The sequence below is a fragment of the Salmo trutta genome, chromosome 20 (assembly GCF_901001165.1).
Source record: "Salmo trutta chromosome 20, fSalTru1.1, whole genome shotgun sequence".
NCBI classification, from domain to species: domain Eukaryota; kingdom Metazoa; phylum Chordata; class Actinopteri; order Salmoniformes; family Salmonidae; genus Salmo; species Salmo trutta.
Genome location: NC_042976.1, coordinates 39,820,956 through 39,842,274, shown reverse-complemented (window position 1 = coordinate 39,842,274; position 21,319 = coordinate 39,820,956). Strand labels below are relative to the sequence as shown.

Genomic DNA, 21,319 nt, shown 5'->3' with positions numbered 1-21,319 from the left:
CTTGTTGGAAAGGCATTCTATGACTGTGCCACATTGAAAGTCACTGAGCTGTTCAGTAAGGCCATTCTACTGCCAATATTTGTCTATGGAGATTGCATGGCTGTGTGCTCAATTTTATACACCTGTCAGTAACGGGTGTGGCTGAAATAGCCGAATCCACTAATTTGAAGGGTTGTCCACATACTTTTGTATATATAGTGTATGTCAGTCAGATAGCTATCTGCCAGTAGAAACTTATATTGCAGTAACGTTGAAGGACTCTGGCTAGTATTAGGCTACTCATTCAGCAAGAAGGATGAAGTAAGAAGCTAATGTTATACGGAGCTTACCTCAGCAGGAGCAAAACATTGGCTACTAAGTTCTCATAATAGCTTTTAATTGCAGAGAGTAGGCTAGTGAGAGACAGGAAAGTGGTGTTCAGTGGTGAGACTGAGGCAGGCTGCAATGCATGCAGGAAGAAGCAGAGATTCTGAAAATCAACCTGCAATAGAGAATGCTGGGAAATATGATAATAGTGGGCATGGTTTTGAGCATAGATACGTTTGTAATTTTTCTCAACAAGCTTGTTCAAATTCAGCTCACTTTGAGCAGAGTTTGTTGAGTAAACAAATGTTAACACACAGGCTCAATTCTTGTCCTTTTGAAGTCCGCTCAACTTGCAGAATAACGCTGATTAAGCAATTGGTTCAGTTGGCTTTTTAACATTGAATGCCACTTTATTCAATAAATAGGATGTATGAAATGTAAACAGGCTGAAGAACTCAGTGGATAGAATAGTGTCTCCATGAGAAATAACCCATTTGCAACACACTGAGAGTGCCTTAGACTGATGTTTTGTTACTGCTAGCTTTCTCAATCTCAAGAAAATCGTCAGCAGACAGCTAGACAAAAGGAAATCAGGGGGACAGAGGGAGATTCAGAGTGTATGTTTCACAGTGAAAGAAGAGAATGAGAAATGATTTAGGGGAAAGAATGGAGGTACAGTAATGACTTTGTGATGGAGGGATAGTGAGGATAATGCTGATGTAGAATAGAAAGATTGAGATTGAGGGGGTTTTCTGACAGTCATGTGCTGCCAAAAAGGATATATATACTGTCTGGGGTTCTACCAGTGGTGTGACCAATTAAAAACAAATTGTCTTTAACAGACAGGGAGGACAAGGAGTATATTGAAGAGTACAGCATGCACAGTACATTATATGTGAACACCCTCCATACACTGGTTTTAGTCACCGTCACTATCTACTGATATGAATCAGTTTTATTCTCACGAGAGGCTAAAGTTGACCATCATTTTGATGTGAATTCTAAAATAAGTTTGGAATGTTTTTACAGTACCTAAAAGCTTTTGCACTGTCTACATGGAATCGGTTATTTTACAGCATATCAAGGCATTATCAATGCCTGTAAACAGAGACAGAGTCCAGCCTACCAGACAAACATATCGACAACTAGTTTCAACCAGTTTTCACAGACTTGCTTTAGTAGACTAAAATATATTTCTAATTGTGTGATAAAGCTGTTGATTCCCGGTGCCTACGGTAGAATACTGCAATACTGTGCAGCACACCAACGACTGTAAAAGAGGACCCCACAATCTCACCATCTTCCACCATCTTGTGTGTTTTATTTTATTCCTCGTGTTACTATATTCTTTTTTTAAATCTGCGTTGTTGGGAAGGGCTCGTGAGCGAGCACTTCACGGTAAAGTCTCACCAGCTCTATTCGGCGCATGCGACAAAATAAGATTTGATTTGATTTGAAAAATGTTATTTAGTTAGGTCAATATGTTTGTCTGGTAGGCTGGACTCTGTCTCTGTTTACAGGCAGAAATGCTGTATGTCAAGATGTTATCAGAAGACCCACCACACAGGCTTGGATTTGCCTGGATTATACCAACCTGGGGTTCTAAAGCATTGATAATGTCTTGATATGCCATCACCTATGATGCCCAGTGTGGGTTGGAAAAAATATCCCAAATGTAAGAACCCTTATGTACTATAGCACCAACCACCTGTTCTAATTCATAGATACAAAAGGACACCACAGTCTAGTACCTCCACACCATCTAGACATCTCTGAATTGTCCCAAAATATGAGGGTATATTATACAGTATATGGATGTGAGAGTTCAGTAGGCGCAGTAATAGCACCATGATAGCAGTGTATTATTCCCCCCATAGATGATAGCATTTCCACTCCAGGAGAAAAGCTTATTACTGAGCGATGTTCCCCTTCACCAGCATATCTGTCATAGAGCGCAGTCAACTGCCATACCCGGAGCTGCTCTGGACCCGGGAAGACAGAACGCTCACACAATCAGAACCTCTGTTCTACCTGTCATATTATTTTCCACCTGTTATTATCTTTAAAGGGACGTTTGTCCATGCAAGTTTAATGTGGAGGATTAGTGTGGACACAGGGTGGACTGAGATAAATCTGTTCTCAAACAGTAGGTATAGGCTAGACGTTTAAATTGATTCCATAAATGTGGAGCTCTGTAGTAAGCTGTTGTAGTAGCTTTTTCTACATGCAGCTCTATACAGCGCATTCGGAAAGTATTCAGACCCCTTGACTTTTTCCACATTACAGCGTTATTCTAATTAAAAATCCCTCATCAATCTTCACACCATACCCCATAATGACAAAGCGAAAACAGGTTTTTAGAAATGTGTTATGATGAAGACAGCTTAGCTGTCGAAACGTTGGTTATTAAAATTTTTGCATCTGAGCTCTTAGAGTGTGCGGCTTTCCTTTATTTTCTAGTGTTCTACTCCGCTAGCCAGCACCTCGCCTTTATAGGTGTGCGTTTCTTTTTTCTAGATAGAAATGTGTTATTAACATAATTATTCAGACCCTTAGCTATGAGACTCGAAATTGAGCTCAGGTGCATCCTGTTTCCCATTGATCATCCTTGATGTTTCTACAACTTGATTTGAGTCCACCTGTGGTAAATTAAATTGATTGGACATGATTTGGAAAGGCACACACCTGTCTATATAAGGTCCCACAGTTGACAGTGCATGTCAGAACAAAAACCAAGCGATGAGGTCGAAGGAATTGTCCGTAGAGCTCCGAGACAGGATTGTGCCAAGGCACAGATCTGGGGAAGGGTACCAAAACATTTCTGCAGCAATGAAGGTCCCCAAGAACAGTGGCCTCCATCAATGGAAGAAGTTTGGAACCACCAAGACTCTTCCTAGAACTGGCTGCTCCCAGCCAAACTGAGCAATTGGGGGAGAAGATGCCTTGGGCAGGGAGGTGACCAAGAACCCGATGATCACTCTGACAGAGCTCCAGAGTTCCTCTGTTGAGATGGGAGAACCTTCCAGAGGGACAACCACCTCTGCAGCATTCCACCAAACAGATCTTTATGGTAGAGTGGCCAGACGGAAGACACTCCTCAATAAAAGGCACATGACAGCCCACTTGGAGTTTGCCAAAAGGCACCTTAAGGACTTTCAGACCATGAGAAACAAGATTCTCTGGTCTAATGAAACCAAGATTGAACTCTTTGGCCTGAATGCCTAGCGTCACATCTGGAGGAAACCTGGCACCATCCCTACGGTGAAGCATGGTGGTGGCAGCATCATGCTGTGGGGATGTTTTTCAGCGGCAGGGACTGGGAGACTAGTCAGGATCGAGGGAAAGATGAAAGGAGAAAAGTACAGAGAGATCCTTGATGAAAACCTGCTCCAGAGCTCTCAGGACCTCAGACTGGGGCGAAGGTTTACCTTCCAAGAGGTCAACGACCCTAAGCACACAGCCAAGACAACGCAGGAGTGGCTTCCGGACAGGTCTCTGAATGTCCTTGAGTGGCACAGCCAGAGCCCGGACTTGAACCTGATCTAACATCTCTGGAGAGACCTGAAAATATCTGTGCAGCGATGCTCCCCATCCAACCTGACAGAGCTTGAGAGGATCTACAGAGAGTAATGGGAGAAACTCCCCAAATACAGATGTGCCAAGCTTGTAGCGTCGTACCCAAGAAGACTTGAGGCTGTAATCGCTGCTAAAGGTGCTTCAACAAAGTACTGAGTAAAGGGTCTGAATAGGTAGCAAGTAGCCGAGTGGTTAAGAGCATTGGGCCAGTAACCGAAAGGTTGCTAGATTGAATCCCAAAGCTGACAAGGTAAAAATCTGTTGTTCTGCCCCTGAACAAGGCAGTTAACCCACTGTTCCTAGGCCTTAACTGACTTACCTAGTTAAAGGTTAAAATAAATGCGTTTATTATATATTGATTTTTTTTATACATTTGCAAACATTTCTAAAAACCTGTTTTTGCTTTGTCATTATGGGGTATTGCGTGTAGATTGATGAGAGAAGAAAAACAATTGAATACATTTTAGAATAAGGCTGTAACGTCAAGGGGTCTGAATACTTTCCGAATGCCCTGTAGACGCTGTTGACTTACACTGTAGTCATTTAATCAGTTTGATTCCGAGGGGGCTTTTGTTTCCATGGAGAATAACCAAAGGTGCAAATTGTGAGGGGCTCATTCTGGAGCATTTGCTATCATCAGTAGCATGCAGAGATGTGTCCTCAGCTCACTGCAGTGTCATTAAACAGGTGCTTGGCAAGGTCGCTTATCATATGCAGGAGCATAACAAAGAGCCTGTAATGTCTCTGTCTGAGGCAAAGATTTACATTAAGGATTACACAAACAAGCAGTTTGAAGTAAACACCTTCCTTATACCGCCTCAGTGCAGCTCTGAAATAATAAACAGTTCTGTCAGGAGATCTTTGTTCGGGTTCTTTTTCTTCTTCTCTCCCTTTTGTCTTTTTGATGGATACAAAGTAGATCAGACAAATCATGAAAATGCTATGCCTGGATAAATGGAGCTTGTAAAATGTTTTTTTAGGGACAGGTGGACAAAAAATATCAAGTCAGATCAATTATGTTTATTCTGCTTTCTCTTTTGTTGCTTCCGTGTCCCCAGTATAGTACAGTACTCCAATAATGATATGTCCCTTTAATGTGCCACGTTCAATGTCACTACTTTAATATGCCTTTGTACTGCAGATTTCATTTCAGAATGTGCATCTCAGTTATTGTTATAGCTACCATAGGCATTAAGTATCCTATGTGGCCTTGTTTAATAGATAGTCCATTATGTTAATTCGATTGAAATTGGAAATGTGTGCAGCGGAGTCTTACAATTTACTACCTCTGGCCCGTCATTGCAGTGTTTTACAAAGCATAAGGGTCTATAAAGTGGGTAGCTGTATTCCAAATATGCTGTGTGTAGTCAAAGCACTAGCAACATGCACTTTGTTAGCTCTAGCAACATGCACTTTGTTTTAGTCTGTAATAGACAGTAATTGCCCAATCATGCCAACTCCAGAGATTTCTAAACGTATCACTACCACTAATTAATAAGAATATTATCTTTATTACTGTACCAACAACATGTAGTGTCATTATTTTGTGTTTGGTGAAGGTATTACAGGCTTGGTGTCAGAGTTATATTTATACACTGCATGGGGATGTACTCTTTCTAGACCTATAGGGGAAGATTATGGCACTTTGTGGTTGGCAGCATTTAGCCATTTCCTAAATGCATTAGTCTGAGTCTAAGGCCTTGTGTGAGAGATACTGATTACATCAGACTGCATTACTGTACAATCTGAGAAGATTCTCTCACGGGACTTCGGATACAGAAATGTATAGACTTTTCACTTATCCAAAGTATCAAAATACTTTTTCAATGTCTCCGAGCTGGGTTTTTGAACAGCTGAGAACTCATACAATTCTGTATTAGCATTTTATTTGATGGTGCACCCTACTGTGTGAAAGGTAAGCTTAGTCTAGAGGCAGTACAAAGATAACTCTTATCAAAAGCTCTTGGTTATAACTGCTGAGTGCTGATTTTAGAGAAGCTCTTAACACTACTTGATAAAACTTTGTATTCTTTTATTTAGCAGACGGGTGTGCTTGCTGAACCTATTAAGACCTATCTTTTTGTTCTGGCGTTAACATGTTATTTCTCAATTTTTCAGATGTAAATGGAGAAGCACAAGTGTCAAGAAGAAAAACAGGACATCTGCACGGTTTCAAACCGGATTTGCATTAAAAGGCAAACAACGACATCCCATCACTTTCCTCTAAAACAATCCATTACTGACAATTAATGTCAAGCAGCACATCAGTGCAGCATTATGCTGCCTTGCTGGAAGAAACACTGCTAATGGAAAGAAAGCCTTTTAAGATTCAATACATTAAATCCATATAAATGCACCAGAATGCCTTCAAAAGTCTCATGCTTGTACGTGTTGACAGTCGTTTGCTGGGCAAGTGCTCTTTGGTATTTGGGTATATCCCGGCCGACATCCTCCTATGTCAGTGGGCAGATGTCTTTGCCGATCCGGAAGACTGTGAAAACCCTGAAGAACACTACGTTCAGCAACATCCGGACGCGAACGCTGAACCCACACGCCTTCGACTTTGTCATCAACGAGCCTAAGAAATGTGAGACCAACACGCCCTTCCTGGTCATCCTGATCAGCACCACACACAAAGAGTTCGATGCCCGTCAGGCCATCCGGGAGACCTGGGGCGATGAGAGCACCTACAGCGACGTCCGCATCATCACCCTCTTCCTGCTGGGCCGCAACACGGACGCCGTCCTCAACCAGATGGTGGAGCAGGAGAGCCAGATCTTCCACGACATTGTGGTGGAGGACTTCATAGACTCGTACCACAACCTCACCCTCAAGACCCTGATGGGCATGCGCTGGGTGGCCACCTTCTGTTCCCAGGCCCAGTACGTCATGAAGACAGACAGCGACATTTTCGTCAACATGGACAATCTGGTCTACAAGCTTCTGAAGCCCACCACCAAGCCCAAGAGGAGGTACTTCACGGGCTACGTCATCAACGGAGGTCCCATCAGAGACATGCGCAGTAAGTGGTACATGCCCAGAGACCTGTACCCCGAGGCAAAGTATCCGCCCTTCTGCTCGGGCACGGGGTATGTGTTCTCAGTGGACGTGGCTGAGCTAATCTATAAGACCTCTCTGCACACCAGACTGCTCCACCTGGAGGATGTGTACGTGGGACTGTGTCTGAGGAAGCTGGGCATCCATCCCTATCAGAACAGTGGCTTCAATCACTGGAAAATGGCCTACAGCCTGTGTAGGTACCGTCGTGTTATCACTGTCCACCAGATTTCACCGGAAGAAATGCACCGGATCTGGAACGACATGTCAAGCAAGAAACACCTCAGATGCTAGCACCTGAGGACAACTTGGACCCTTCTTCTGTTTTTTTTTTATCTCTCAACCTGGTGTTCTAACAAAGTTTGTTTTCATTTTCTGACAACATTAGTTCTCTATAGGCTACTAGTGTACTTCTACTGAATCCAATGTAGCTGTTGGGTGCATGAGGCTTGTAAAGTGCATGTTCTCATTCAAACACACACTAAGATAGTGGTGTTACTAGTCATTTTGTAATCTCTGGTCTAGAGCTATAGACTTCAAAAACTCATTTTGGTGAACATTTACTCTGTACATTTACAAGTGAAACCAGGGGTATTATTGAAAGAAAAAATGATGTATATGTCAGTGTAAGTGTCTATCTACTTTCTGTCAAGTTCTCATGCTGTTTTGGGGATGGTACTTCCTTACAGCGGGACAAAGCCTCACCCACACCATGTCTCATCCCTCCTACCAGGCTTATGGATGGTCAACAGTTGTAGGCTACACTATAGTACATACACATTTAAATAGCAAATAATGCTGCAACAATGACAACAACATCTATATTCTGCAAACGTAGACCAAGTGCGAATGTTAATTGTTATTTTCTATTGTTGCCATTTAATAAGAAATGAATACATCTCTGCTGGATGTACTTTAACAATATTGGTAGTGATGTTCACTATTACCCAGTGTTCAAAAGTACATGTGTGGGTCAAACAGATGTTATAAATGTGATTTTTCCTGGATATCTTTGTTTACATATTGGTGTAAATGTAACTGCCTCTTCATGTGGAAAGAGACAGGATAATGCTTTTTACATTTAGGTGTAATTTATCATTTTTACTCAAATTATTTTCTTACAGTGTACTTTTAAGTATTTAATGATGTCATGCTACATGCTTCTGATAAAACTGGTTACTATTACTGTACTCTACGTAGAGCGGATCCACTACCAAGTATCGACAGACATTACAAATCATCTTGTGCAAGTGACAATTTACATAGTAACTTTTAACAAAATTCCCAAGTGAATCTATTATAATGTGTATTTGGCATAGCTTTACTGAATCACTGCTATTGAAATAATGGGAAATAATTCAATTTTCTGGAACTTAGATAGCTGCTATGGCCCAAATGTCATTTTCAAGTGTTTATAATTTTTTTTGAAGTATTTAGTATTAGAAGCTATTGTGACATTTGACTGTGAAAGTATAAAGATATATCCTGAAGGAGGTTGTTGTGATATAAAGTGTTTTTTACATAAAAAATATTCATACTTGAAAAGTAATGAAACCTATTCAATGCCTTGTATACTTGGTGACCCTTAAGAGAAAGGGGATACCTACTCAATTGCACAATTGAATACATTCAACTGAAATGTGTCTTCTGCATTTAACCCTACCACTCTGAATCGGAGAGGTGCGTTAATCGACGCCATCGGCGCCCAGTTGTCGTTGGGGGTTAACTGCCTTGCAAAAGGGTAGAACAGCAGATTTTCTCCACCTAGCCAGCTTGAGGGTTCAAACCAGCAACCTTTTGGTTACTGGCCCAATGCTCTTAACCACTAGGCTACCTGCCACATTCATGTTGATTACATTTGTTTAGGGGTTAGATTTGTTGAATTACTGCTACTTGTATGGATTTTCATGTTCATCTAATTTTATATTCATCAACAAACTCGAGTACCATCCACAAAATGACATCTAGCAGAAAGTATTTTCATAGTTCCATGTAAAAGAGGGCATTTGTAACATCTACGTCAGTGGATCTAGCCAGTTCAATTCACCTTAGGTATCTTCCAAACATCAACATGCCAAATACTGTAACTTGTATGTAATAAAAGGAGACACTATTTGGCTGAAAGGACACCTCACTGCCTTTTCCATACAGACTTGGGAGAATTGACCTTCACAAGGTTGCCTAACCTGTTCTAATTCACATTAGCACATTGTAATGTTAACATTTTACAGTTTAGTAATTTAGCAGACACTCTTATAGAGAGCGACTTACAAGAGCAATTTTGATTAAGTGCCAGATTTTTCACCTAGTTGGCTCGGGGTTCTTGACCCAACACTCTTAAAACCGCTAGGCTACCTGCGACCCATGTTTTGTATTATGACACTCCGCTTGGTACAGAATAACTTCAGTTAGGTAACGTTTATGAAATCAATACCAAATCAACTCAACTTTAGTTTTAATAATAGCAATTTATTTGTTGCTCCTCTGCAGGAATTTTTTTATCAGCCGATTACAGAAAGGGAACAAAGATAATATGCGTAAATGGTACAACTACTGTACATAGAAAACACAATAACTTACCTCTTAAAATAAAGTATTAAGAAAAGGTTCATATTTATTTACCACTTCAATGCTTTAGAAAATAATTTAGAGCTACTGTACTTGTTTGGACAAACGAATGGCTCATCAACCTTTCAATGGTTTCCTTTGGGTTTCGTTTGCAGATGCATTGTTATACAGTACATTTCAGAGAGTAATATGTAGGAAAAAACATCTTGTAGTGCAGTAAAACAGAGCAAGAAACTGAATTTTTCAAGATTTTATCAATTCATTTGGCTTCGGGAAAACACATTAACTGAAGCATGTTACAGGATTAAGTTTTGAGTTAAGGTTCAAATCACCATTATGTAATGACAAAGAATACAGGTTAAATTCTCATTACAATTCATAACACAAGTCTCCCAGGGCTAAGCATTGTTTTGTCAGGTGCATATACTCTGCCCCAAAAGTGCATTGTAGCTTGTCCTTAACTATTGACTTGAGAAAATACTACCATTGACTTGTATCACTGCTGGAATATAGGCATGTATGTTTGTGAAATGGTCCAAACAAACCAACATAAACAAGTTCTACTGTTCGCGGTCTCACTCAATACCTACGTTCTTAGGCACAGATCAATGAACAAGGCACCTCTAGCATTTTTAAGCATCAACACTGTCTTATGAAGAAGCAGCACATTTTACACGTCAGCAGGCTTCCGTCACTTTCACCGAAAATGGGTCCCATAAATGTATTGGTTTACTATCATCTATACACAGTACAGTCAATTCCTTTTAAAACATTCATTATGTTTATCACGAAAATGTGCTTTCCCCCCCCCCATCAATAAAATAAATCGTACATTCTGAACAGGGACTACAATACAGACCTAAGAGGAACGTTCCTTTATCTCAAATGAGTGGTCTGAAATGGAAGTTGAAGAATATGTTTTTCACTGCGAAGACACAACAGTGAGAAACAAATAAAAGGCATTCTCAATGTAATAAATAATAGTAAGAGCTTCGCTGAAAGCAGAGGTAACATGATAAAAAAGAAAAGAAAGAAAACATCTCCTAAGCCACTTTGTTTTATTCCTCAGCTATTACCGCCTGTGTACATCTTTAGTTTCCTGGGCTGAATCCTGGTCCGTCCGCTGGTCTGGCCTGGGTGGGGGTTCTTGGCGGTGGAATGTCGTCGAGGGGGGGGGGGGCTAGCTGAACTGTGACAAATCTGGGCATCGGGGCAGGGAGGGGAGAATGGAAGAAAGGGAGAAAGGGGTGTGTCTGGTGCTTCTCGGTCTGTCTGTCTGTCTGCTCTGACCCACCTCCTCCATCTCAACTGCTTTGGCCATGATGAGGGGGGCATCAGCTGACACTCAGCTGGGCGAAGCCGATCAGCTTCACGTCGTCTGCGATCTCCGTGTCATCACAGCCAGAGACCTGATGGAGGAGCAGGTTAAAAGGGTTGGCTGGGGACCATAAGATCCTACCAGCCACCGACACAGCAAGATCACCAGACATAATCCAACACCCAGTGAACAGCTGTACCCTAACAATAAGGATCGGTTTTGTCACTGATCCTACTTTAAAAAGTAAGCTACTGTTTAACGGATTCATATTATTTGTGACGCGTTTGGTCTTAAATCCATTACAGCCAAGAAAAAAAAAGTTGAGCACAGGAAAGATTTGTCCTCTTGTAACAGGACACGAGAGCACGGTAGAGGGATTACAGTCCTTCAAAAGATGATAGGTAGGTATCTACAGTATTTTTCCCTACAGCCAAGGTAGAACAATGTTATTCATCCACTTAATAATAGAACACGCCTCATATCCTCAGAGATGGCGTCTTAACAGCTCTTTCAATTACTACATCAAGTTACTTCCCATTACTGTTGTGACTAGAACCATGTCTCTAGACATCATGTGGAACAAACGATGCAAAACGCACAATGATAATTGCCCTTCAGGTATTCATTTCATCGATTAATTAATAATAGTATGATGCGACAGCTTTCCACTGTGACTGGTTGCAGAGCAATCCACAGCACTCTGTGTTATGTGCTTTGTACTGGAAAAGAATGTTCCTTGTTAAAAGCTCTATGACTGTGTGGTACAGGTCTCTGTTGCGTTTAATGAGGATGATATTGGCAGTCCTTAAAACAAGGCTTTTTATAAGTACAGAACTTCTAAAAAGATGGTTACAGCAGGTATGCCTTTATTTATTTATTTAAAGAAACACATAATTACTTTGTCTGCACTTGCGTCACCGGCACTGATTACTCCACTTAAGCCCTCCAAAAATGAGAGAAAAGCGCTGATGAAATACAAGTTGTATTTTATCGACAGGTTCACTTGAGAGTGAGCGTTTCTACTGCTAAATTCTAAACTAATTATGCTCCTATGCTTGCCCCACAAGTAGGCCTTATTACTGGCAATATGCATTCAGATTGGTCTGAGTGGAGTCCCTGCGAGGTAATCGATATCTCTTTTTCACCTTACCATCCCCCCTGGAAGTGGTACAGTGTGAGTCAGTGGCCCAATATCTGCTCGCCTCCAGCAATTTACAGCGGAGCATGGAGAGGGGCTCTGTCTCTCCCCGGCGTCTGTGGCTGCAGCTGTCTGTATAGAGGCCGCAAACATAATTCAGTGTTTCTGGTCGATATTTGGAGTTGAGTGGCTCTGTGTGACTTTGTGCTGCCTGGACTAGAGCAGTGTGTTAACAAATAGAAGTGGGAAAGTGCTCTGGCCAATATATATATATACACACCCGGCCAGGCCCCAGCCAGCAGCACAGTCTGCCTGCTGCCCCACTAAGTCCCTCTGATGCAGTTCTGCACTCCAGAGAGTCTCCAGCGACATTCACCATCTGCCGATAAGACATGGCAGAAAGGGCGGACAGTGATGTACTGTGACCTACCACACAGATGTTGTTTACCTCATCCACGCCATCTAAAAGGGTGCTAAAAAAATAGCCCTAACACTACGGCAAACCACCCGGGATTGTCATTAATTGCTTCCTTTTAATTATTCTCCGTAGAGAAATTGAATTGTTTTGCTCGGTGTGGATCAATGTAAATCCCATCGCGCCGTGCACGGAGGGAAGCATACGTGCAGATTAGGAGCGTCACCCATCAGTTACTCCACTTAAAAGGACAAAGCCAGTGCTGCGACACGCCTGTCATCACAGATTTCTCCCATTCTCTAGCACCACTGCTCATTTGGGATTTGAATGGTGCGTCTATTTCCAGACATCACAACCCTAGAGCATTGTCCTTTAACATACATATTATGACAGTATATTTTCTCAAGTCAATCCGTCGGTGTGATGTAACGTTGTGGTTTTTTTGGGGGAAGCGTCCCTCTCTTATTTCACGTAGCCATCTTGAGACATGAGGTGGTGTGACATTTATCATCTGGGTACTCACCAGTTTAAAGGTCAACACTTTGTAGGTAGTCGGGTCATCTACAATCCTCTGAAGGTTAGCAGCAACTGCAAGGTAATGTTATATATAAAGAACGCGAGCGTTAATAGTGTTATTTCACAGTCACATCAGATAATCACAGATCATATTAATGAATCCAGACCGCACGGATCTGCTCTTATGCTTCACATTGACTTTGAGAGGGATATGATTCTTTTGAAAATACCAGACCGGGGTCAAATACATTTGTCAAGTCCGTTCCAAATACTTTAACTGTGCTTGATCTAGTTTGCCCAGTAAAATAGTCCCAGACGTACAAACTCCAAGCTAAATCAAGCACACCTCACGCGGAAAATACCCCCTAAGCCCCGCAGTGTAACAGAAAACAAGGATGAGACGTTTACCGGCAGCAACATCGTGTCCATTGACAAGACCAGCTGAGAACAGTTCCTGGGAAACCCCAATAGCAGTGTCTATGGAGAGACACACGGTATTAGAACCAGGCGAGAAGCTAACACGTGACCAACGGTACTACAGTACACTTCAACACCAAATACAATAACAGGCGCTAATAACGACATTATAACATGAGCTTCTTCACTTCGTGCAGCTTTTACCTCGGCCAGGAGTGAACTCAAACCGGATGTCGTTCAGCTCCTTCCTGGAGTTCCTAAGAAGAGAGATGAGAAGCTGATTGGTATGAGATGTGCCACGTGTGACCATGGAACCCAACAGGCTGTCCTACATAGGAACAGACAGGAGGTCCAGGACCTAGTTAGTCTGATCCCAGATCTGTTTGTGCTTTAGACAACTATGGCATGACAATAGTCAGATGAGCTGGCTACAGTGCAAACAAATCTGGGACCGGGCCAAGAGTCCCTGAATGGTCTATTTCATTTAGACTGTCTGAGGACGCTCCTGACAAGCAGACCCCAAGGAATAGCGGAATGGAAAAAGACAGCCTGGCTGCCACATCCACACTTTAACACTACAAGTCTCTAGGCTTAACACACTGGGTAATGTTAAGCAGATCAGTGTTGTTTTCTTACTAACTGCTTAAGTCAGTGTTACTACTAGCTACTGTAATATCACCCTGTATTTACTGACAACACAGTTGGTGAAGAATTAGTGCGGAAATGTTAATCCTTGCATGTGTCTTGTGCATATTAAATAGGCAGCATTGTAAGCTCAATAAATACATGCTTTTATGATGCATTGTAAGTCTTGTGTAGGGTTCCAAAGAACAGCTGACTGATGGTTACAGTAAACACCATGTTTATAGTGCATCGGCCAAACCCTCACTGTGCTCTGTGTACCAGTGGGGCACATACGTAGAGTATATAGCCTTTTGTGATGACGACAACGTTATCAAACCAGCAGGTGAAAATTAATATCTTAGATGGCAGAAAAGGAAATGTAGAAGTTCTCTCTGCAACAACAAAAAACGAATATATATATATATCAGCAGGAAAAGAGTCCATTACAGAGAATCTCAATGGGTTTCATGAAGTAGATATTGTAACTGTGCTAATGCAATCCCGTACTTGCGGCTGTGGAAGACTGACAGATTTGGAAATTTGATTTGAAGTGTTCTTTCCAGAATAAGGAAATACATATTTCCAGCAATATCTCACGCCCATTTGAATCACTATGGTTACATGTACTATGTTTAAAGTCCCGCAAACAGTGTAATTGTTGTCCGTCGAAATACAAAAGTAGCCCGAACATATTTTAAATGACCGTTAAATGACAAACATGTTCACAAGCCTCATTTGAATTAAACCATCATTACATTTTCACAAGGACTTTAAGTCATTGGTAAAGCTAATATGAGTTATAATTGATAAAAGCATGTCTGAGGTATACTACTGCCTGAAGTGTTTCCACAATCTCAATGTCCCTGACCTTTTTATATAGCTCTGGTTTAGGAGAAGAAAATAGATGGATTCCTCCATGAAGGCGATCTGGGGGATTTTCATATTTGTCACCTGTACATGATTGATCCATTACCGAGGTCAGATGAAAGTGTCGGAACGCAGCTGAAACAGAGAATATTGAAGCTCAGTTGCCATGTATTATTGGTCTTATGTAAAACGTGTAGAATCTTTTCTTCTTCCAGAGGGTGATAGAAGTAAAATAGCAGAAGATTGGCTGAGGATAATGGTGTAAAAAGGGCTTTAGTAGTTCCGCATTTTAATGTAGAGCTCACATATGGCTCAGAACTACCGCAGCCTATTAATTTATACAGCTTTCTTATGCAGCAACTTCAATCCAGCAAGACAAGACGATGCCTCTCCTAAGAAACTGCATGATAGGACACATTAAGTAAAAGTCCATCCGCATGTCTGTCCTATGTTAATTTTACGCCGTGCAACCCCGGGTAAATTCTCTCTAAAAACTACTCCCTACACAATGGCTGATGGGTGTGACAGCTTTTGTACACAGTGTCGTGGGAGTGGATTCATTTGGGCTGTAATTAAGCTGCATAAATCACATCCATCTAAGCCCACCTGCTAGCCCCCGATTCACATTTCACAGGGAATGTTGCATGTAAGGAACATGCTCCGACACATCATTGAGGGCTGATTTAGTTCTGAGAGAGAGAGAGAGAGAGAGAGAGAGAGAGAGAGAGAGAGAGAGAGAGAGAGAGAGAGAGAGAGAGAGAGAGAGAGAGAGAGAGAGAGAGAGGATTTCCATCAGCTGCCTGTGAGTCAACTTGACTCGTCCAATTCTGCAGATTCGCGGCCAGAGAGAGGAAGTCAGGGGCAAAACTTGAGCTTAGCAGATGGATGTAGGATGTCCGCAATATCCCCATTTCATCCACGGACAGTGTGAGAGCGTGCTGTAAGGGATGCTGTAACCATATCTGTGTCAGAGGGCCCGAGCCCGGCGCCTCTGTTTGCCTACTTAGTCCTGCTCCAGAGAGATCGGCAGCAGATGCCTGGAAAGTCTCTGTCAGATTATATTGTGGGAGGTAAATAAACCGCACACACAGATTGAGAAACCGTTTAGAAGTTTTAGGAATTTTAATGGGCTTCTTTTAAAACTTCAATCTTCCAAAGTCTCGCTACCAGTGTTAAGATTTTCCTAAATAACTGTGTAAAGTTTTATGTTTCAAGTTTTATCAGCACAGGGACAGAATAAGACCATGATTTTGCTCAGTCATCTTCAAATCCCAGCATACCACACCCTCCAAATGAATCACCAGAGATGCCAGTGGGCACTAGCAAGCATTAGGGAGATAGGAGTGTTTACTAGGTAAAGCATGAACTACAATAATTCTTGGGTGTATAGAGGGGTGTTCTATCTGCTAAAACAGATTTCCCCTGGTAGGCAATGGGAGCTCAGGCAAACACTTGACTAGCAAACACTGGGACTAAGGACTTACTCAGACTGAAAGAGAAGTGACAAATTCGCAAGTTTACATTACAGTAAAAGGTCTCGCCGAGGGTATTTTCGCGAAATCTCTAGGCAATCTCTCGTAGTGAAAAGAGGCTCTGAGAGAAACTGCCAGTCTCAGGTCCCTTGAGTAACTCAGGTAATGTTAGTCTAAAGAACACATTAACACTTCTGAACTGCACTCTGTAACTGAAGCTGTTTACAGTCTGCCCCGACCAGAATTATGATTGGTATGTTGGGGAAAGTTAGGTGTAAAGCTTTGAGTATTTATCGCAGTTCAAGACCTAGGCCAGGTAAAACAGACAGTCTGTTGTGTATCGACTACACAAGAGTCCTCTAAATCCTGTGTAGCAGTGACAGGGGGGTAATTTCTTAACACACCAACAAACACAATCAATACACACACCTGGGGGTAAACTGGGGAGTGTTTGGGAGTCCGATGGAAAGTACTTCAGCGCTTTAGCCTAGAAAATGCCTACATGAATGGGCTCATAATGTGAGAGGAGACAGTGTTAATGTGCCACTAATTCATTTGGGATGGATTGTGCTGCATGTAATTTTGCATTCTCATATTTTGGCTTCCTGGTGGAGGAAAGTATAGCTCATAGTTTTCTATATATGACTCATTGAAAGAGGTTTAATTAAGCAATAAGGCCTGAGGGGGTGTGGTATATGGCCAATATACCATGGCTAAGGGCTGTTCTTATCCACGAAGCAACGCAGAGTGCCTGGATACAATCCTTAGCCATGGTATATTGGCCATATACCACAAACCCCTGAGGTGTATGGCCAAATTACTTGCCAGCACAATCCATCCCAAATTGATTACTGGCACATCATAGTTTTCTATATACGACTAATTGAAAGGGGCTTAATTAATCAATAAGGCCCGAGGGGGTGTGGTATATGGCCAATATACCATGGCTAAGGGCTGTTCTTATGCACAACGCATCGCAGAGTGCCTGGATACAGCCCTTAGCCGTGGTATATTGGCCATATATCACAACCCCCTGAGGTGCCTTATTGCTATTATAAACTGGTTGCCAATGTAATTAGAGCAGTAAAAATAAATGTTTTGTCATACCCGTGGTATGCGGTCTGATATAACACAGCTGTCAGCCAATCAGCAATCAGGGCTCGAACCACCCGGTTTATAATTTAGTGTAAACACTACAAAGCACAATAGCCACATCTGCCTGGAGCACTGTTGGTTCATTGGTTGACTTCTATCCACCCATCATTACATATACAGTGCAATCAAATCAGCAAACAATTTCCAGTGAGGATGACGTGTCAAATGTACAAAATAACATTTTTCAACACCCAGGTCATTCAGAAATGTCCTGTTGTCCTTATTGCCTTTTCATTTCAGTTTCCTGACAGTTCAAGTCCCCCAGTGTGTCTGAGATCCTTTCTCTGTATCAGACATACATCAACATCCCATCTGAATACAGTTCTCTAAAGAGCCTTCATCAACGGGTTCACAATAGCATAAATCCTTTTCTAATCAGCCTTAACACCCTCATCAGTTTTGGGAAGAGAATTGATTGTGCTGTGTTGTTCTTTCAGATGCAATTAAGTTTTCCCATTAGCTTTTTATTTTTCCCAAGAGAGCCACCAACCCAATACCACCAGAACTCTGTTCATGATTTTAGTCTTCGGCGAGGCAATTGTTGAATTAAACCATAATTACGTTTTAATCTGCATTGATTATCGTGATTACAAAGCGGACAACTTTGCAATGCAAGTCTTTTGGAAAAACAACAAGATAAATCTTATAATCATTGTATGGAGGAGTATTAGTGACAGGCTACAGATCAATCACAGACTAAAATATGAAGATGTATCCATAAGAGAGTGATTACTGTAATGCCATTGTGACCGGAGAGAGATACAGCTGGCACTGTTCCATGTGGGCTTTAATAATGCTATAGGTTTCAGGTTGAATCAGGTCGGACAACTGCAATACTCCTGCTAATCCCCCTTATGGGCATTCAACCCCCCCCCCCCCCCCCCCCCACCGACTTTTACTCTGCCCCCACCCCAACGACATTCATCACTGTTGCAGTTGTTATTATTATTATTATTATTATTATTATATTATTAAAACGTTTATTGTTTTTATTTCACTCAATGGTCATGCTGCTGCTTCCCCTATGGTCATTCCACCCCACCCCCTCAACAGTCTTTACTCTGCCCCCACCCCAATGGACATGCATCACTGCTACAGTTATGTTATATAGTGCTATTTCTATTTCAGTTTAAAAAATATATATATATATCATTATATCACTTCACTTAGTCCTGCATGTTGGAAGCCTAAGATTTCCCAGTGTACCCTGCAATCCCACCTGCAACCCTGTACATGTGACTATTAAACACACTGGATCTCATTCCCCATCTGTTTCCCCACAACACAAATGAGATTTGAATGGAAATGAACTCCAGCGACATCACTTGTCCTCCCATTATGTTAACTAGATAGCAAGCAGAGAATTGCGTAAGAATTGTAAGAATTCCCAAGCTCAGTTGGGATGCCCTATAAAATACACAAAATAACATTCATTTCTGTGATTCCTTTGCTCCCCCTAACACGCACATTCAGTACCCTCAGCATGTTTTCTACACTTAGCCCTTTGTACTTCTTCCTCTCTCCAACTCTTGACTTTTCTTCAGTTTAGCCTTAATCCTGCTGTCAAGCGCTCAATAAATCCAGACTTAAAGTCTGTCCTCACAAGTATGGTTGCATCACAAATGGCATGCTTCAAAAGTAGCGCACTAGGGAATAGGGTGCCATTTACCTCCCTGCACTGTATCTGCTAATAAGGACCTTCTGTTTGTCACACACATATAGTGACCATGTCATCTCCTGATCCTCTGGGGACTGTGTACAGCAGACCTCTTTAGGCTGGTGTATTACAAACTGTAGTGACATGGAGGTTTTCTGTCATGTGAAACGAAACGACGAGTGCACATGATAGCGTTATAATGTAACACTGTATCACTGCACTGTTGTATCACGGCACAGTTTACAGCACATTCACAAGCTGTGAAATGTGACCAATGGTATTCACCCCTGTGCAAAGGTACTGTATCTTCCCAGCGAATCGAATGTAATGTAATGCTCTGTCAAGTGCTTCCAGAACTACTTTTACAGTTCATGGACTAAACAGGGCTATAGAGAAACCTCTATGCAAATACATCTACATCGTATTTCTCCATAATGCGTGTCAAAACCGATTGCAATAGAGCCCCATTCATTATCGCTCGATGGGAGATTGGGAGTTGCATTTGAGTTTATCTGAAGTCCTTCGGGCGAAAAGAGGGCTTGAAATTGAGAGGCCTGATAAATGAGCTGCTCTCTGTTGGCTGCTGCCAGACAGGGGCTGACTGTCTCAGCACAGATCAGAGGTGTGGATCTTGTCAGTTGACTTTTGACTTAATCTACCAAGACACGTCACTGAAATCCATTTGCTGTGGCGAGTCTGCCCTCAGCACAGAGCAGAATAGGTTTAATACATAGCACATACAGCTAGCCACTTTATCTCTCGGAGTTTGGGCTGAGTTTTGGCTGATTCTACAGTACATCGCTCCCCATACGCTGCAAAGAAAAACAGGCTCAAACGCCTGCAATGAATGGAACTCTGGCCACTGAGAAATAGCTACAGCCCCACTGCTCACAGAAGCATCCATTTATTTACATGTCAGGGTTAGAATAATTACACTTCTCTAGTAGCCAACCCTCTAGTTGGCCTGCTGGTGTGCAGTGGAGGGGAAGGCTTTGTGTGTTGCGCAGGGGCTTCAGATGCTGACTGTTATCTCATCGACCCAGAGTCTACTCTGCACCCAGCGCTGCATTCAGCCTATCGGGGAGCAGAAGGCAGACTTTAAACTGTCCAGAAACACTTCATTGTCTATGTCTGGGGCAGACAACGCGCACGCGCACAGTTTTGCACATTTGCCTTGCATATCCTGCTTTCAGACAATGTGTTTAAATCTGCTTCCATTTTGCTGAGGGGGAAGTAAAAAGGATCTAAATTCAATGCAATAAATGTAAGCTACGTTCTTCTTGGGGAAAGGATTTGAGTGCTTAGAGGAGTGTGAGGCCAAATCAACACTAATTATCATATCATAAAAAGGACCGCATATATAAACAGTGATAAGTCAGCCCAAATCTAACCCTAAACCTATTCCATATTGGTCACAAGTCTTGCTACAGCCTTGAATTGTCTTTTCGCAATAGGTCTTTAACCTGGCCAGTGGCTGAATATGTCTGGACTAGCTGAAATGAAGGTTAAGTCAGGTCAGGTCAGTGTTGGTAAGTCTGGTGGCAGCGCAGGTCATTAACAGCCCTCTAATTCAGGGATGGGGAACTGGTGACCCGCGGATCTATTCTCCACCCCACCCCAACAAAATATATACACTGAGTATACAAAACATTAAGAACACCTTGCTCTTTCCATGACAGACTGACCAGGTGAATCCAGGTAAAAGCTATGGTCCCTTATTGATGTAATTTGTTAAATCCACTTCAATCAGTGTAGATGAAGGGGAGGAGACAGGTTAAAGGAGCTTTGAGACAATTGAGACATTGATTGTGTCTGTGTACCATTCATAGGGTGAATGGTCAAGACAAAAAATGTAAGTGCCTTTGAACGGGGTATAGTAGTAGGTGCAAGGCACACCGGTTTGTGTCAAGAACTACAACGCTGCTGGATTTTTCATGCTCAACAGTTTCCCGTGTGTTTCAACAATGGTCCACCACCCAAAGGATATCTAGCCAACTTTACACAACTGTGGGAAGCATTGGAGTCAAATTGGGCCAGCATCTCTGTGGAATGCTTTCGACACCTTGTACGAACTGAGGCTGTTCTGTGGGCAAAAGAGGGAGCTGCAACTCAATATTAGGAAGGTGTTCCTAATGTTCGATATACTCAGTACTGAACAAAAATATATACGCAACATGTAAAGTGTTGGTCACGTGTTCCATGAGCCCCAAAAGATTTTATTGAAGAAATGTTC

At 42.1% G+C, this 21,319-nt stretch overlaps 2 protein-coding genes across 4 annotated transcripts in view; one reads left to right on the top strand and one right to left on the bottom strand.

Annotated features, from left to right (window-relative positions):
• b3galt1b (UDP-Gal:betaGlcNAc beta 1,3-galactosyltransferase, polypeptide 1b) overlaps positions 1 to 8,485 on the top strand; it is a 121,073-nt gene extending 112,588 nt beyond the window's left edge. For all 3 annotated transcript variants that reach the window (XM_029703267.1, XM_029703269.1, XM_029703268.1), the window contains exon 2: positions 6,001 to 8,485. In XM_029703267.1, coding sequence (XP_029559127.1) covers positions 6,244 to 7,233 — 990 coding nt within the window. In that variant the 5' untranslated portion in view covers positions 6,001 to 6,243 and the 3' untranslated portion in view covers positions 7,234 to 8,485. The remainder of the gene's footprint in view (positions 1 to 6,000) is intronic.
• A 902-nt stretch (positions 8,486 to 9,387) lies between these two features.
• The window catches only part of stk39 (serine threonine kinase 39), a 32,337-nt gene continuing 20,405 nt past the window's right edge, over positions 9,388 to 21,319 (bottom strand). The window contains exons 15-18 of the mRNA XM_029703266.1: positions 13,516 to 13,568; positions 13,303 to 13,371; positions 12,902 to 12,966; positions 9,388 to 10,916 (exon numbers count right to left, since the gene is read on the bottom strand). Of these exons, the coding sequence (XP_029559126.1) occupies positions 10,842 to 10,916; positions 12,902 to 12,966; positions 13,303 to 13,371; positions 13,516 to 13,568 (262 nt within the window). The 3' untranslated portion in view covers positions 9,388 to 10,841. The remainder of the gene's footprint in view (positions 10,917 to 12,901; positions 12,967 to 13,302; positions 13,372 to 13,515; positions 13,569 to 21,319) is intronic.